Source organism: Salvelinus alpinus, chromosome 25 (assembly GCF_045679555.1).
Source record: "Salvelinus alpinus chromosome 25, SLU_Salpinus.1, whole genome shotgun sequence".
Lineage (NCBI taxonomy): Eukaryota > Metazoa > Chordata > Actinopteri > Salmoniformes > Salmonidae > Salvelinus > Salvelinus alpinus.
This window is the reverse complement of record NC_092110.1, coordinates 23145129-23162170: the sequence shown is the minus strand read 5'-3', so window position 1 is coordinate 23162170 and position 17042 is coordinate 23145129. Positions and strand designations below refer to the sequence as shown.

The 17042-nt window shown below is 39.3% G+C and overlaps 1 protein-coding gene across 3 annotated transcripts; it reads right to left on the bottom strand.

The window, feature by feature from the left end:
* Positions 1-1633: 1633 nt before the first annotated feature.
* Positions 1634-3195, bottom strand: LOC139553663 (axoneme-associated protein mst101(1)-like). Of its 3 annotated transcripts, XM_071366230.1 has the most exons (5): positions 3010-3195; positions 2811-2855; positions 2548-2558; positions 2435-2461; positions 1634-2028 (listed from the first exon to the last, which is right to left on the bottom strand). In XM_071366230.1, the coding sequence occupies exons 2-5, from the start codon at positions 2817-2819 to the stop codon at positions 1656-1658; spliced, it is 420 nt and encodes a 139-aa protein (XP_071222331.1). In that variant the 5' UTR covers positions 2820-2855; positions 3010-3195; the 3' UTR covers positions 1634-1655. The 3 variants fall into 3 exon arrangements, with proteins under 3 accessions (XP_071222331.1, XP_071222332.1, XP_071222330.1); XM_071366231.1 differs by lacking the exon at positions 2548-2558 and having other exon boundaries at positions 2807-2855; XM_071366229.1 differs by lacking the exon at positions 3010-3195 and having other exon boundaries at positions 2548-2855.
* Between the last annotated feature and the right edge of the window lie 13847 nt (positions 3196-17042).

Here is a 17042-nt window from a genome sequence, read left to right as displayed (position 1 = left end):
GTGGCTGCGTTCCTACGCTTAGACGTCGCTTATGCCTAACAAATCTTACAACGCGTGGATAGGTATTTTAAGTATCGGCTAACCACATACGTTATAGCAATTTGTCAATCGATGACAAAGTCGAAGACGGAGCACGCAATTATTATTGCCTTGCCTTATGGTGGTTTCGAGACAACTGGGAACTTGGAAATCCTCGATTTCAGTGCTTTTAACTGGGAACTCATCAACAACAACAACAAAAACAAGCGCTGAATGGGAAAAATCGGTTTGAACGGTAATCCAACTCGGGAACTCTGGTCTTTTTCTAGAGATCTGACTTTCCGACCTGAAGCTCACTGACGTCATGTCACTAAGGTTGGAAGTCTGAGATTTCCGAGTTCCCAGTTGTTTTGAACGCGGCATTAGCCGACCATCATTTATCGATTCAGGCTGGAATAGTAGCCTATTTTGTGGGCTTTATGTTGAAAACTAGTTATGTTTCTATCCAATTGGCGACAGATTTGTATGCGAATATTTTTAAAGCCGTTTACATAAAATATAAGCATTTTCCCACCACAGATCTGTTTCCATCAAATTGATTTGCTGCTGATAAAAGTCTGTGCGTGATGACGTAGTGCACAAAAAGTATATTTTGCAGTCAAATACAAGTAAATTGTTTCCATCGAATTTTCAACTCTGATTTTTTTGTGCATTATATAGCGAATGTGCTCACTCTGGTATTGGCACCTGCTGTCTAGCCAACAGTTTGCAGATACATAATACGTAATGAAATTATTATGAACAAAAGCGAATTCATTTTAATTTGTCAAACGGCAGCCAAGAATCGATCATCATGTCACCAGAATAATACCCTCGATATTTATTGGGAAGGACCATCAAGCTCATCACCTTTCACCACCCTGTGAAGTTTATATATTTAATTTGTTGTAGCCTAATAAAATGTCTGTCTTCTTGAGTCGTAGTGGGAGGACCACGCAACATGTCATGTCCTGACTTTACTTGATATGATGGTTATTATATCAATATTTGCGCATAAAAGCGTTTCCAACGTAATTTTACCGAAACAAAAAGATCACACCTTGTCATATTTTGTTTTGACGACATTTGTAAAGTTTACCGACATTTGCTTTCCATCAGGCCTATTGTGACATGTTTTTATCCGTCAACTACTTTACGCGCTTAAAATTTTTTGGATGGTTAATAAAACATTTGGGATTTTTTTCCTGAATGTTGTGTGGACGTTCACATGGAAATTATTGATAACAACGGTTAAAAATAGTGGTGCAAGGGGAGACAAATATCCACAAGAAACAGGATTATATTTCCAAGACTCAGGGACATACCTGGTCATTGTTCCGGGTTTATTACTACCCCGTTGGTTAATGTTCTGTATGTGAGTAAAATTATAAAAATGACGTTGAGCTGTCCTTCACTGAATGTTTGATATGTTGGTCTGGTATGGGCTACACAGGAATGGTGTAGTATGATAGTATCTCGACGCCTCTGACATATAGTGACTTGTTTAGATGGCAAAAAATGACTTATTTTGCTGTAATTTTTGTGTTTCTACAATGTAAAATGTTCATTGTATTGCATGATTATTATGCATTAAGAAGTTATACAAACATATGACTCTGTTTTATAAGTAGGTTTTATTAGAGATTTGTAAACTTTAATAAATCGCTCAACATGTTTTTTCCGTAATAATTACCGTGATTAAACAGATGCAAATGGTACATGATTAAATCTTTAATGTCCTCCACGACCTCCTTTTCCTCCGTGGTCGCCTCCTTTTCCTTTTTGGTCACCTCCATGATCTCCATGCTCGCCTCCTTTTCCTTTATGCTCGCCTCCTTTTCCTTTATGCTCGCCTCCATGATCTCCGTGCTCGCCTCCTTTTCCTTTATGCTCGCCTCCTTTTCCTTTATGCTCGCCTCCTTTTCCTTTATGGTCGCCTCCATGATCTCCTCCATGCTCGCCGGCTTTCCCATGGCCGTGTCCCCCTTTTCCACCTTTTCCCTTCTTCCCCTGGAAATGACAAAAATAACATTACTAGACTCACCTATTGGTTTCGGAAAACCTTTCTGATGGAAATGTTTTCCCTTCAATTGTCTCAATGATTACACCCATTACCCTGACATGTGAAAATCTAAATTCCATTTTTTGAGGGGTTTCCGAAACAATATTAATGTTATTACGTTAATGTGTATTAACTATTATTTTGTAAGCCTCCTAACTCTCCTTTGCCCTCTCCTCCGGAGCCCTGTGAAACAGACAGTATTCTGTTTACATCCACCAGGACAACACTGGGATCTAAGATATAGCAAGCTAGAAAATACTTTTGTTCTTTACTTCGCTTGATTTGAAAAGTTTTTTAAGACTGAGTTGACTGAAGTAAAGAAGCAGAGATAGACAAATAATGCAGATATCTTACGTCATCAGTCCCAGGTGTGGGATCCTCCTGGAACAACAACACATTATGTCAAACACATAGCACACAAGTCTGAAGGTATTTTCTGTATTTGAAAAGTAAGTTAACTGACTTACCGGTTTCTTTGCTGTGGATAAAAAGTAAAGAATATTTTGAAGTTATTCAAATAATAGAGGAATGCATTGTCATTATTTCCCAGTAAGCATCGAGAAAGCATGTATAGGCCATACTAGTCTACTCACTCCTTGAAATCGTAAATGCAATGTCAGTGCAATATATTCTCAACTTCAGGGTTGTTGAGAAACTACATAACTACATAGTAATTTAAAACCTCAGTGCACATAATACAGTAAATGAAGTGAACAACTTCAACACTTACCTGGATCATTCATTTTCTCAAACAAGAGTTGGCACTGAAATCACACTGTTGGACAAATTAATAGTATATTTCCAAAATAATCAGTATATCAAATTAAAATCCGGTATTTTCTTATCCATGTAAATATCAAAGTTACTTTCGTCATATAAACAAGAATTGCATAAGAACCCATCCATTTACACATTAAAGCAAGCCTCACCTGGTACTGGAGGTTGAAGGACTGTACATAAACTGTATTTTCAGTCTGTATTTATAAGAGAGTGTAGAGTATGTAAAAACCACACCCAGTCTTTTTAATTATAGGTGGAAAGGTGTTTGTAGTCGGACAGAAAAAGCAGGGCGGAGAAATGAGATGATAGGTGAGCCAAAATATTGGCATGATAATGATACTGACAGTTAAAAACGAGGCGGTTAAAAACAAAGACAAAACAAGGACTTCATAATTATGCCAAACCTGAAGATTGATGATGAAAGTAGCAATCTACCCAGCTTTGTTTCATAGAGCTTGGTGAGAGTGTGGTTTTCCTATGATTATTTTCCATACAACCTTCCCACAATCTTCTGGGAATGGTGCAGGATAGCTGTTTGTTTTTATGTAATTCTTAGCACATTTAAGGAACTTGACATAAAAAAGAAAATCTTGATACGCTACATGGCCAGAAGTATGTGGACACGCCTTCAAATGAGTGGATTCTGCTATTTCAGCCACACCCGTTGCTGACAGGTGTATAAAATCGAGCACACAGCAATGCAATCTCCATTGACATTGGCTGTAGAATGGCCTGTACTGAAGAGCTCAGTGACTTTCAACATGGCACTGTCACCTTTCCAACTAGTCAGTTTGTCAAATATCTGCCCTGCTAGAGCTGCCCAGGTCAACTGTAAGTGCTGTTATTGTGAAGTGGAAAAGTCTTGGAGCAACAACCGCTCAGCCACAAAGTGGTAGGCCACACAAGTTTACAGAACGGGACCGCAGAGTGCTGAAGCGTGTAGCCTGTAAAAATCGTCTGTCCTCGATTGCAACACTCACTACTGCCTTTGGAAGCAACATCAACATAAGAACTGTTTGTCGGGAGCTTCATGAAATTCGTTTTCTATGGCCGAGCAGCCACACACAAGCCTAAGATCACCGTGCGCAATGCCAAGCGTCGGCTGGAGTGGTGTGAAACTCGCCACCATTGGACTCTGGAGCAGTGGAAACGTGTTCTCTGGGGTAATGAATCACGCTTCACTATCTGGCAGTCTGACGGACAAATCTGGGTTTGGCGGATGCCAGGAGAACGCTACCTGCCCCAATGCATAGTGCCAACTGTAAAGTTTGGTGGAGGAGGAATAATGGTCTAGGGCTGTTTTTCATGGTTCAGGCTCCTTAGTTCCAGTGAAAGTAAATCTTAATTCTAAGCGTACAATGACTTTCTAGACGATTCTGTGCTTCCAACTTTGTGGCAACAGTTTGGGGAAGGCCCTTTCCTGTTTCAGCATGACAATGCCCCTATGCACAAAGCGAGGTCCATACAGAAATGGTTTGTTGAGATTGGTGTGCAAGAACTTGACTGGCCTGCACAGAGCCCTGACCTCAACCCCACCGAACACCTTTGGGATGAATAGGAATGCTGGCTGCGAGCCAGTCCTAACCGCCCAACATCATGCCCGACTTCAGTAATGCTCTTGTGGCTGAATGGAAGCAAGTCCCCGCAGCAATGTTCCAACATCTCGTGGAAAGCCTTCCCAGAAGAGTGGGGGCTGTTATAGGAGCAAAGGGGGACCGGCTCCATATTAATGCCCATGATTTTGGAATGAGATGTTTGACGAACAGGTGTCCATATACTTTTGGTCATGTGTATTTTCAAGCAGCTTTAAGTCAAAACAGTAACTAGGCCACTCAAGAACATTCACTGTCTCCTTGGTAAGCAGTTGCAGTGTATATTTGGCCTTGTGTTTTTGGTTATTGTCCTGCTGAAAGGTTAATTTGTCTCCCAGTGTCTGGTTGAAAGCAGACTGCTCCAGGTTTTCCTCTAGGATTTTGTCTGTGGTTAACTCCATTCTGTTTTTTTTTGTATCCTGAAAACTCCCTAGTCTTTGCTGATGCCAAGTATACCCATAACATGATGCAGCCACGACCATGCTTAAAAATCTGGAGAGTAGTACTAAGTGATGTGTTGCGTTGGATTTGCCCCAAACATAACACTTTCTATTCAGTACAAAAAGTGAATTCCTTTGGCACATTTCTGCAGCATTACATGTTTAGTGCCTTGTTGCAAACGGGATGCATGTTTTTGGAATATTTTTTTATTCTGTACAGGCATCCTTTTCATTTAGGTTAGTATTGTGGAGTAACTCAAATGTTTTTGATCCGTCCTCAGTTTTCTCCAATCACAGCCGTTAAACTCTGTTACTGTTTTAAAATCACCTTTTGCCTCAAATCCCTGAGTGGTTTCCTTCCACTGCTGGCAAATCAGTAAGGAAGGACGACTGTATCTTTGCAGTAACTGGGTGTATTGATACACAATCTAAAGTCTAATTAATAACTTTGAATATCCCTTTGAGCATGATAGTGTCTGCCTATTTTTTTACCCATCTACCAATAGGTGCCCTTCTTTGCACAGCATTGGAAAAGCCCCCTGGTCTTTGTGGTTGAATCTGTGCTTGAAATACATTACTCAACTGAGGGACCTTGCAGATAATTGTGTGGGGTACAGATATGGGGTAGTCATTAAAAAACAAGGGTGAGTCCATGCAACTTATATGATTTCTTAAGCACTATTTCACTCCTGAACCTATTTAGGCTAGCCATAATGAAGGTGGTAACCAAGACATTTTAGTAGTTTATTTTGTATTCATTTGTTTAAAAAAAAATATATATATATTTTCACTTTGACATGAGGTATTTTGTGTGGATCAGTGACAACATTTTTTAATTGTATCCATTTAAATCTCACTTTGATTCAACAAAATGTGAAAAGTTCAAGGGGGGTGAATACTTATGATATGCACTGTATATGCAGAAACTAACTTTGATATTCACAAGGATAAGAAGGTACCAATAACCCAAGCCCGTCTCAGTTAATCCCTACCATTGTGTCACTGAGTCATCATAATGCTTTAGCAAATGTACATTATACCAGGGGCATTGGTAGACACAATGTAAGTAACCTATTTTATGCCCCTCTAATTGCCTTGAATGCCTCTGCTGATCCTACAGCTATTGTATGCAGCAATCATGTGTCTATGAACCAGATTTATGCTGTCAGCACTGAGGCGGTGTGCCATAGTAGGAAGTCCAACTAACATAAATAACATATATACTAGAATATATACTTCTGCTAAGCTTCCCAGTAAAGCAATGAAAACAAGCAAGCATCCCAGAAAAGTGCTCAAAATAGCCCTCGTTAACATATGTAGCTTAAGAAACAAGGTCCATGAAATGAATAACTTGCTCGTAACAGATGACATTCAACAGAATTGCCCTGATAAGCTCCTTACTTTTTTCAATCTTTATTAACAACATGCTACAGGCTTTGAGTAAAGCCAGTGTGTCTATGTATGCGGATAACTCAACATTATACACATCAGCTACTACAGCAACTGAAATGACTGCAACACTTAACAAAGAGTTGCAGTTAGTTTCAGAATGGGTGGCAAGGAATAAGTTAGTCCTAAATATTTCTAAAACTAAAAGCATTGTATTTGGGACAAATCATTCACTAAACAGTAAATATTGTAATAGGTGAGCAAGGTGAGGTGACTAAACTGCTTGGAGTAACCATGGATTGTAAACTGTCATGTTCAAAACATATTGCTATAACAGTAGCTAAGATAGGGAGAAGTCTGTCCATAATAAATCGCTTCTCTACCTTCTTAACAGCACTATCAACAAAGCAGGTCCTACAGGCCCTAGTTTTGTTGCACCTGGACTACTGGTCAGTCGTGTGGTCAGGTGCCACAAAAAGGGACTTAAGAAAATTGCAATTGGCTCAGAACAGGGCAACACGGCTGGCCCTTGGATGTACACAGAGAGCAAACGTTAATAATATGCATCATCAATCTCTCCTGGCTCAAAGTAGAGGAGAGATTGACTTCATCACTACTTGTATTTGTGAGAGGTATTGACATGTTGAAAGCACCGAGCTGTCTGTTTAAACGACTAGCACACAGCTCAGACACCCATGCATACCCCACAAGACATGCCCCCAGAGGTCTCTTCAAAGTCCCCAAGGCCAGAACAGACTATTGGAGGTGAACAGTACTACATAGAGCCATGACTACATGGAACTCTATTCCACATCAGGTAAATGGTGCAAGCAGTAGAATCAGATATATATATATATAAAAAAAACTGATAAAAATACACCTCTGGAAAAGCAGGGACTGTGAAGTAACACAAACATAGGCACAGCCACATGCATACACACACATGATAACATGTACACATGGATTTTGTGTTGCAGATATGTGGTGGTGGAGTATGGGCCTGAGGGAACACACTGAGTGTTGTGAACTCTGTAATGAATGTATTGTAATGTTTTTAAAATTGTATAACTGCCTTAATTTTGTCGGATCCCAGGAAGAGTAGCTGCTGCCATATAAATACCAGATTTTGATTTGATATACAGAATATTTGGAGTATAGGCCTATACTATCAATTTAAGGAGGACTTGGAGTTTGGTATCAGCCAGGCAATGTTCTCTTGAGATGAGAAGGGTGTGATTACTCACCAAAGAAGCAGTGAAGGAGAGAGAGAAATTATTTACATTTCTCAGTGGTGAGGTGGATAGAGTTATGGGTGAGACGCCCTGGCCTTAGGCAATTTGCAACCTGAGAGCAAACATCAAACCTTGTTCCAACAGAAATACCTTTAAAACTCTTTAAAAAATGAAATGACTTTTGAGGTGTAAAACTAGTAGGTTGATTTAATAGAAATGTAAAGAGCAGCTGATGTTTCAGCAATTTTGTGAATCCATGATCAACAACTTCCTCATAAAGAATCGGTATATTTTTATATACATTTTTTTAACCTTTATTTAACTAGTGTATGAATTGACAACTGCCAATCATGTTGTCAAAGAGTAAAGAGTTTACCCAGCTAGCACATAACCTTTTGAGAATCATATGTGTCTTAGAACGTGGTGAGAGCGTATGTATGTGAAACATCACAGCACAGCTGAAAAATGTATGGCACATGAAAATCATAAGAGGGCAGTTTACAGAGATACGGACTGGATGGACTGAGAGTAGCTGAGGCGTGGGTTTAAAAGCTAATGTTCTATAATAGTTATGATTGAAAACAATGTACTATATATCTAAATGTAATAGATATCAAATTCATTCATTCTTGTTGTGTAATAAAAAAACAAATTTACATGCAACAACAAAACAAAAAGCTGTAAAAACAATGTTTATTTTGGTCCTACGAAGAGGTAGGGGTGGTGGATGGGCCCCCAAAGAATAAATAAATAAACGTTCTTCTGTGGGAATTTCAGTACTTCAGCATAACGTTTTCTGCAGGTTTCCTCATGGTTCTATGAAAAGTCATGTTCTCAGAACAATAAGAAATAAAAACCACAAGAAAAATATTAGTAACGTTCTATGGAAAGATGAGACTCTCACGATGGTGTTCTCCGTTTTGCTCTAGGACCCCCACAAGCCCGGTACCATCGATGTGCGAACCGTTTGGGCTACAAACTAATATGACCCCACTATGGAAAGGGGACACTCCCACAATGGTGTTCTCCATTTTGCTCTACGACCCCCATGAGTGTCACGGGACTTATCTGAAGGTAACCTGGTATCGGCTTAAAAAAAGTCTGGAAGTAAGGAAGTAGAATTGTGCCGCCCGCCCAAAAAAGGGGTTAAATATCTGTCCCAAAAAATACATATATAGTTCTTGAGCTTTTTTATATCATAGTTATAGGACAGACACTTCAAAACCTTGTTCTTTATGATACATTTTTTTACTTTTTGTTTTGCCATTTATGAATGTGTTATTTAATGCATGTCTATGGGTTATAGTAGTAAAGGACAAATTCTATATTTTATCAAATAATTGTTAAATCTTTTTTTGTGTACCTAAAGAGGTCCAAAATCTCAAAATCAAATTGCTAAATGATCTATGGTATGACAAAGAAGACAATGAATGTTCCTTAGAGGCCTCGGTACAGTTTGGACTTGAATCTGCTTGAAAATATATGTCAAGACTTGAAAATGTCTGTCTAGCAATGATCAACAACCAACATGACAGAGCTTGAAGAATATTGCACAATACAGGTTTGCAAAGCTCTAGAGACCCAGCTAGCACATAACGTTCAGAGAACCATATGTTTATTAGAACTTAGTGAGAGAGTGGTTGTCCTAAGGTTATTTTGCATACAACCTGCCCACAATATTCTGGGAATGGAGCAGGATACCCAGCTAGCACATAACGTTCTGAGAGCCATATGTTTCTTAGGTTGGAATTTCAGTACTTCAGCATAACGTTTCCTACAAGTTTCCTCATGGTTCTATTTAATATTTAAAGTAATGTTCTCAAATTGTTCCTAGACCATTAAGAAACTACCTTCTTCTGTGGGAATTTCAGTACTTCAGCATAACATTTTCTAAAGGCTTCATCATGGTTCTATTTAAGGTCATGTTCTCAAATTGTTCAGAGAACGTTAAGAATCAACATTTCTCAAAAATTAACCCTTCAAACAGCACTGTCAATCAATCAACAATATAATAATACTTTAAGTAAAATATTTCTTTAATTTACAATCTGTAGACACTATGCGATTAAACAGGTTCAGAATTTACGGTGCATTCGGAAAGTATTCAGACCCGTTGACTTTTTTCACATGTTACTTTACAGCCTTATTCTAAAATTGATTAAATATATAAAAATCCTAATCAATCTACACACAATAACCCATAATGACAAGGAGAAAAAAGGTTTTTAGAATTCTTTGCAAATGTATTAAAAATAAATAAAATAAATACCTAATTTACATAAGTATTCAGACCCTTTGCTATAAGGCTTGAAATTGAGCTCAGGTGCATCGTGTTTATATTGATCATCCTTGAGATGTTTATACAACTTGATTGGAGTCCACTTGTGGTAAATTCAATTGATTGGACATGATTTGGAAAGGCACACACCTGTCTATATAAGGTCCCACAGTTGACAGCGAATGTCAGAGGCCCATTAGCAGCAACCATCACTCCTGTGTTCCAATGGCACATTGTGTTAGCTAATTCAAGTTTATCATTTTAAAAGGCTAATTGATCATTAGAAAACTATTTTTCAATTATGTTAGCACACCTTAAAACTGCTGTTCTGATTAAAGAAGCAATAAAACTGGCCTTCTTTAGACTAGTTGAGTATCTGTGGCATCAGCATTTGTGGGTTTGATTACAGGCTCAAAATGGCCAGAAACAAAGACATTTCTTCTGAAACTCCTCAGTCTGTTCTTGTTCTGAGAAATTAAGGCTATTCCTTGCGAGAAATTGCCAAGAAACTGAAGATCTCATACAATGCTGTATACTACTCCCTTCACAGAACAGCACAAACTGGCCCTAACCAGAATAGAAATAGGAGAGGGAGGCCCGGTGCACAACTGAGCAAGAGGACAAGTACATTAGAGTGTCTAGTTTGAGACGTCGAGACTGGTGTTTTGCAGGTACTATTTAATGAAGCTGTCCATTGAGAACTTGTGAGGCGTCTGTTTCTCAAACTGGAGTGATGGTTGCAGGAGTGATGGTTGCTGATAATGGGCCTCTGTACGCCTATGTACAGTTGAAGTCGGAGGTTTACATACACCTTCGCCAAATACATTTAAACTCAGTTTTTCACAATTCCTGACATTTAATCCTAGTAAAAATTCCCTGTCTTAGGTCAGTTAGGATCACCACTTTATTTTAAGAATGGGAAATGTCAGAATAATAGTAGAGAGAACGATTTATTTCAGCTTTTATTTCTTTCATCACATTCCCAGTGGGTCAGAAATTTACATACACATATTAGTATTTGGTAGCATTGCCTTTAAATTGTTTAACTTGGGTCAAACGTTTCGGGTAGCCTTCCACAAGCTTCCCACAATAAGTTCGGTGAATTTTGGCCCATCCCTCCTGACAGAGCTGATGTAACAGTCAGGTTTGTAGGCCTCCTTGCTCACACACGCTTTTTCAGTTCTGCCCACACATTTTCTATGGGAGTGAGGTCAGGGCTTTGTGATGGCCACTCCAATACCTTGACTTTGTTGTCCTTAGGCCATTTTGCCACAACTTTGGAAGTATGCTTGGGATCGTTGTCCATTTGGAAGACCCATTTGTGACCAAGCTTTAACTTCCTGACTGATGTCTTGAGATGTTGCTTCAATATATCCACATAATGTTCCTGCCTCATGATGCCATCTATTTTGTGAAGTCCCTCCTGCAGCAAAGCACCCCACAACATGATGCTGCCACCCTCGTGCTTCACGGTTGGGATGATGTTCTTCAGCTTGCAAGCCTCCCCCTTTTTCCTCCAAACATAACGATGGTCATTATGACCAAACAGTTCTATTTTTGTTTCATCAGACCAGAGGACATATCTCCAAAAAGTACGATGTTTGCCCCTGTGTGCAGTTTCAAACCGTAGTCTGGCTTTTTTATGGTGGTTTTGGAGCAGTGGCTTCTTCCTTGCTGAGTGGCCTTTCAGGTTATGTCGATATAGGACTCGTTTTACTGTGGATATAGATACTTTTATACCCGTTTCCTCCAGCATCTTCACAAGGTCCTTTGCTGTTGTTCTGGGATTGATTTGCACTTTTCGCACCAAAGTACGTTCATCTCTAGGAGACTGAACGCGTCTCCTTCCTGAGCAGTATGACGGCTGCGTGGTCCCATGGTGTTTATACTTGCGTACTATTGTTTGTACAGATTAACGTGGTACCTTCAGGCGTTTGGAAACTGCTCCCAAGGATGAACCAGACTTGTGGAGGTCTACCATTTATTTTCTGAGGTCTTGGCTGATTTCTTTTGATTTTCTCATGATATCAAGCAAAGAGGCACTGAGTTTGAAGGTAGGCCTTGAAATACATCCACAGGTACACCTCCGATTGACTCAAATGATGTCAATTAGCCTATCAGAAGCTTCTAAAGCCATGACATAATTTTCTGGAATTTTCCAAGCTGTTTAAAGGCACAGTCAATTTAATTTATGTAAACTTCTGACCCACTGGAATTGTGATACAGCAAATTATAACTGAAATAATATGTCTGTAAACAATTGTTGGAAAAATTACTTGTGTCAGGCACAAAGTAGATGTCCTAACCGACTTGCCAAAACTATAGTTTGTTAACAAGAAGTTTGTGGAGTAGTTGAAAAACGATTTTTAATGACTCCAATCTAAGTGTATGTCAAGTTCCGACTTCAACTGTAGATATTCCATAAAAAATCTGCTGTTTCCAGCTACAATAGTCATTTACAACATTAACAATGACTATCTACACTGTATTTCTGATAAATTTGATGTTATTTTAATGGACAAAAATTTGCTTTTCTTAAAAAACAAGGAGATTTCTAAGTGACCCCAAACTATTGAACGGTAGTGTACATGTAACAACAAAATAAAAATATTTTATGGAAGTGGTTTTGTGCAAATATTGCACAATACAGGTTTGCAAAGCTTTAGAGACCCAACTAGCACATAACGTTCTGAGAACCATATGTTTCTTAGAGCTTGGTGAGAGCGTGGTTGTCCTATGGTTATTTTACATACACAATGTTCTGGGAATGGAGCAGGATACCCAGCTAGCACATAATGTTCTGAGAACCATATGTTTCTTAGGTTGGAATTTCAGTACTTCAGCATAACGTTTCCTACAAGTTTCCTCATGGTTCTAGTTAAAATAATTTCTGAAATTGTTCAGAGAACATTAAGAAACAACGTTCCTCTTTTGAAATTTCAGTACTTCAGCATAATGTTTTCTATAGGTTTCCTCATGGTTCTATACTGAACAAAAATATAAACGCAACATGTAAAGTGTTAGTCCCATGTTCCATTTGCTGAAATAAAGATCCCAGAAATGTGACATTCTCACAAAAAGCTTATTTCTCTCAAAACTTGTGCACAAATTTGTTTACATCCCTGTTAGTGAGCATTTCTCATTTGCCAAGATAATCCATCCACCTGACAGGTCTGGCATATCAAGAAGCTGATTAAACAGCATGATCATTACACAAGTGCACCTTGTGCTGGGGACAATGAAAGGCCACTCTAAAGTGTGCAGTTTTGTCACACAATACAATGATATAGACTTCTCAAGTTTTGAGCGAGCGTGCAATTAGCATGCAGACTGCAGGAATGTCCACCAGAGCTGTTGCCAGAGAAAGTAATGTTCCTTTCTCTATCACAAGCCGTCTCCAATGTCGTTTTAGAGAATTTAGCAGTACGTCCAACCGGCCTCACAACCACAGGCCACGTGTAACCACGCCAGCCCAGGACCTCAACATCTGGCTTCTTCACCTGCGGGATCGTCTGATACCAGCTACCCGGACAGCTGATGAAACTGAGGAGTATTTCTGTCTGTCATAAAGCCCTTTTGTTGGGAAAAACAAATTCTGATTACCTGGGCCTGGCTCCTCAGTCGGTGGGCCTGGTTCCCAAGTGGGTGGGCCTATGCCCTCCCAGGCCAACCCATGGCTGCGCCCCTGCCTAGTCGTGAAATCCATAGATTAGGGCCTAATTCATTTATTTCAATTGACTGATTTCCTTATGTGAACTGTAACTCAGGAAAGTCGTCGAAATTCAGCATAACGTTTTCTACAGGTTTCATCATGGTGCCATTTAAGGTCATGTTCTCATTGTTACGAGAACGTTAAGAAAACGTTCTTCTGTGGGAATTTTAGTTTTCAGGTTTCCTCATGGTTCTATTTAAAAAGTCCTGTTCTCAAAACATTAAGAAAACTTTCCATAAAAACCACAAGAAAACTTGAGTAATGTTCCATGGAAAGATGGTGTTCTCCTTTTTGCTCTACGTCTCCTATGGGAGTCACCGGACTCGTCTGAAGGTAACCTGGTACTGGTTTTAAAAAGGATGAAGTATGGAAGTAGTTTTGTGCCAACAAAAAAAAAGGGGTGAAGTACAGTATGTGTCCCATAAAATATATATATTTCTTGAGTTTTCTTATATCTCCTAGATATAGGACAGAAACTTCAAAACCTTATTCCTTATGTTTTTCTATTTATGAATGTGTTATTCAATTAATTTCTATGAGCTATTGTAGTAGAGGCCAAATTCAATATTTTATCAAATATTTTTTTAAATATATTTCTTTATTCCTACAGAGATCCTAAAGTTCAAAATCAAATAGCTAAATGATCCATGGCACCAAGAAGACAGTGAATGTTCCTGAGTGGCGTAGTTACAGTTTTGACTTGAATCTGCTTGAAAATATATGTCAAGACTTGAAAATGTCTAGCAATGATCAACAACCAACTTCACAGAGCTTGAAGAATTTAGAAAATAATAAATGCATTGCAAACATCTCAACCAGCTGGTGGAGTTACACAATTAGAGTAAACTAATTGGATTTGAATTTCCATAGGCGTTATAAATCATCTAAAACAGTATAAATTAATTTACATTATTTCTGCTTAATTTACTTTTAATGTAAGACAAGCCTAGTTAAATGAGGACTGATGTCAAATTTTAATAATATATGATACATTTTCCTGTCAAAATATGAATATTAGAATGCATGTAAATTAATGTTTTTACAGTTTATATGCTTAGAATACCAGTAAAATAGCACATGCTGAATGATATTGTGAAACATATTGAAGATAATAGGCAGACAGTGAATAATGATATGGATTTGAAATTATTTGAGTATTTGCACAGACAAAAAATCCCATTATTACTAGCTTTGACTTAATAGCCTCGACTAAACGGTGCCCCCGCACATTGATTGACTCTGTACCGGTACCCCCTGTATATAGCCTCACTACAGTTATTTTACTGCTGCTCTTTAATTACTTGTTACTTTTATTTATAATTTTATTTACTTATCTATTTTTTACTTACACGTTTTACACGTTTTTCTGAAAATTGCATTGTTTGTTAAGGGCTTGTAAGTAAGGATTTCAATGTAATGTCTACACCTGTTGTGTTTATGTGAACTGACAAATACAATTTGATTTGATTCCTTTAGCTTCTTTGATATAGGGGGCAGCATTTTCACTTTTGGATGAATTGCATGCCCATAGTGAACTGCCTCCTACTCTGTCCCAGATGCTAATATATGCATACTATTATTACTATTGGATATAAAACACTCTGAAGTTTCTAAAACTGTTTGAATGATGTCTGTGAGTATAACAGAACTCATATGGCAGGCAAAAACCTGAGAAAAAATCCAAACAGGAAGTGAGAATTCTGAGACTGGTCAACGTTCAACTCATCGCCTATTCAATTCCGTGTAAGATATGGATCTGTTTGCACTTCCTACGCCTTCCACTAGATGTCAACAGTCTGTAGAACGTGGAATGAAACCTCTGCTGTGTTGTGGGGCCGGATGAGAGGGGAATGAGTCAGTGGTCTGGCAGATTGCCAGTTCCTGGTCACGCGCTTTCCTCATGATATCAAAAAAGTTTTGGGACACTGTAAAGTCCATGGAGAATAAGAGCACCTCCTCCCAGCTGCCCACTGCTCTGAGGCTAGGAAACACTGTCACCACCGATAAATCCACTATAATTGAGAATTTCAATAAGCATTTTTCTACGGCTGCCGTATTCATCGACCTGGCCAAGGCTTTCGACTCTGTCAATCACCACATTCTTATTGGCAGACTCGACAGCCTTGGTTTCTCAAATGATCGCCTCGCCTGGTTTACCAACTACTTCTCAGATAGAGTTCAGTGTGTCAAATCGGAGGGCCTGTTGTCCGGACCTCTGGCAGTCTCTATGGGGGTGCCACAGGGTTCAATCCTTGGGCCGACTCTCTTCTCTGTATACATCAATGATGTTGCTCTTGCTGCCGGTGATTCTCTGATACACCTCTACGCAGACGACACCATTTTGTATACTTCTGGCCCCTCTCTGGACACTATGTTAACTCATCTTCAGACGAGCTTCAATGCCATACAACTCTCCTTCCGTGGCCTCCAACTGCTCTTAAATGCAAGTAAAACTAAATGCATGCTATTCAACCGATCACTGCCCGTACCTGCTCGCCCATCCAGCATCACTACTCTGGACGGCTCTGACTTAGAATACGTGGACAACTACAAATACCTAGGTATCTGGTTAGATTGTAAACTCTCCTTCCAGACTCACATTAAGCATCTCCAATCCAAAATTAAATCTAGAATCGGCTTCCTATTTCACAACAAAGCATCCTTCACTCATGCTGCCAAACATACCTTCATAAAACTGACCATCCTACCGATCCTCGACTTCGGTGATGTCATCTATAAAATAGCCTCCAACACTCTACTCAACAAACTGGATGCAGTCTATCACAGTGCCATCCGTTTTGTCACCAAAGCCCCATACACTACCCACCATTGCGACCTGTACGCTCTCGTTGGTTGGCCCTCGCTTCATACTCGTCGCCAAACCCACTGGCTACAGGTTATCTACAAGTCTCTGCTAGAAAGCCCCGCCTTATCTCAGCTCACTGGTCACCATAGCAGCACCCACTCGTAGCACGCGCTCCAGCAGGTATATCTCACTGGTCACCCCCAAAGCCAATTCCTCCTTTGGTCGTCTTTCCTTCCAGTTCTCTGCTGCCAATGACTGGAACGAACTGCAAAAATCTCTGAAGCTGGAGACTCATATCTCCCTAACTAGCGTTAAGCACCAGCTGTCGGAGCAGCTCACAGATCACTGCACCTGTACACAGCCCATCTGTAAATATCACATCTATATACCTACCTCATCCCCATACTGTATATATTTATTTATCTTGCTCCTTTGCACCCCAGTATCTCTACTTGCACATCTACCATTCCAGTGTTTAATTGCTATATTGTAATTACTTCGCCACCATGGCATATTTATTGCCTTAACTCCCTTATCTTACCTCATTTGCACTCACTGTATATAGACTTTTTGTTTTCTTTGTTCTACTGTATTATTGACTGTATGTTTTGTTTATTCCATGTGTAACTCTGTGTTGATGGATCGAATTGCTATGCTTTATCTTGGCCAGGTCGCAGTTGCAAATGCGACCAAATACGACCGCAGTTGCAAATGCGACCAAATGAGGTAAGAT

Coding starts and splice junctions, on each gene's coding strand:
- LOC139553663 (XM_071366229.1), bottom strand. CDS start 2,648: ATGCTTTCTCGATGCTTACTGGGAAATAATGACAATGCATTCCTCTAT. Junction 2,462..2,547: donor TATCCACAGCAAAGAAACCG/GTAAGTCAGTTA, acceptor TTGTTGTTCCAG/GAGGATCCCACACCTGGGAC. Junction 2,029..2,434: donor CCACACCTGGGACTGATGAC/GTAAGATATCTG, acceptor TGTCATTTCCAG/GGGAAGAAGGGAAAAGGTGG.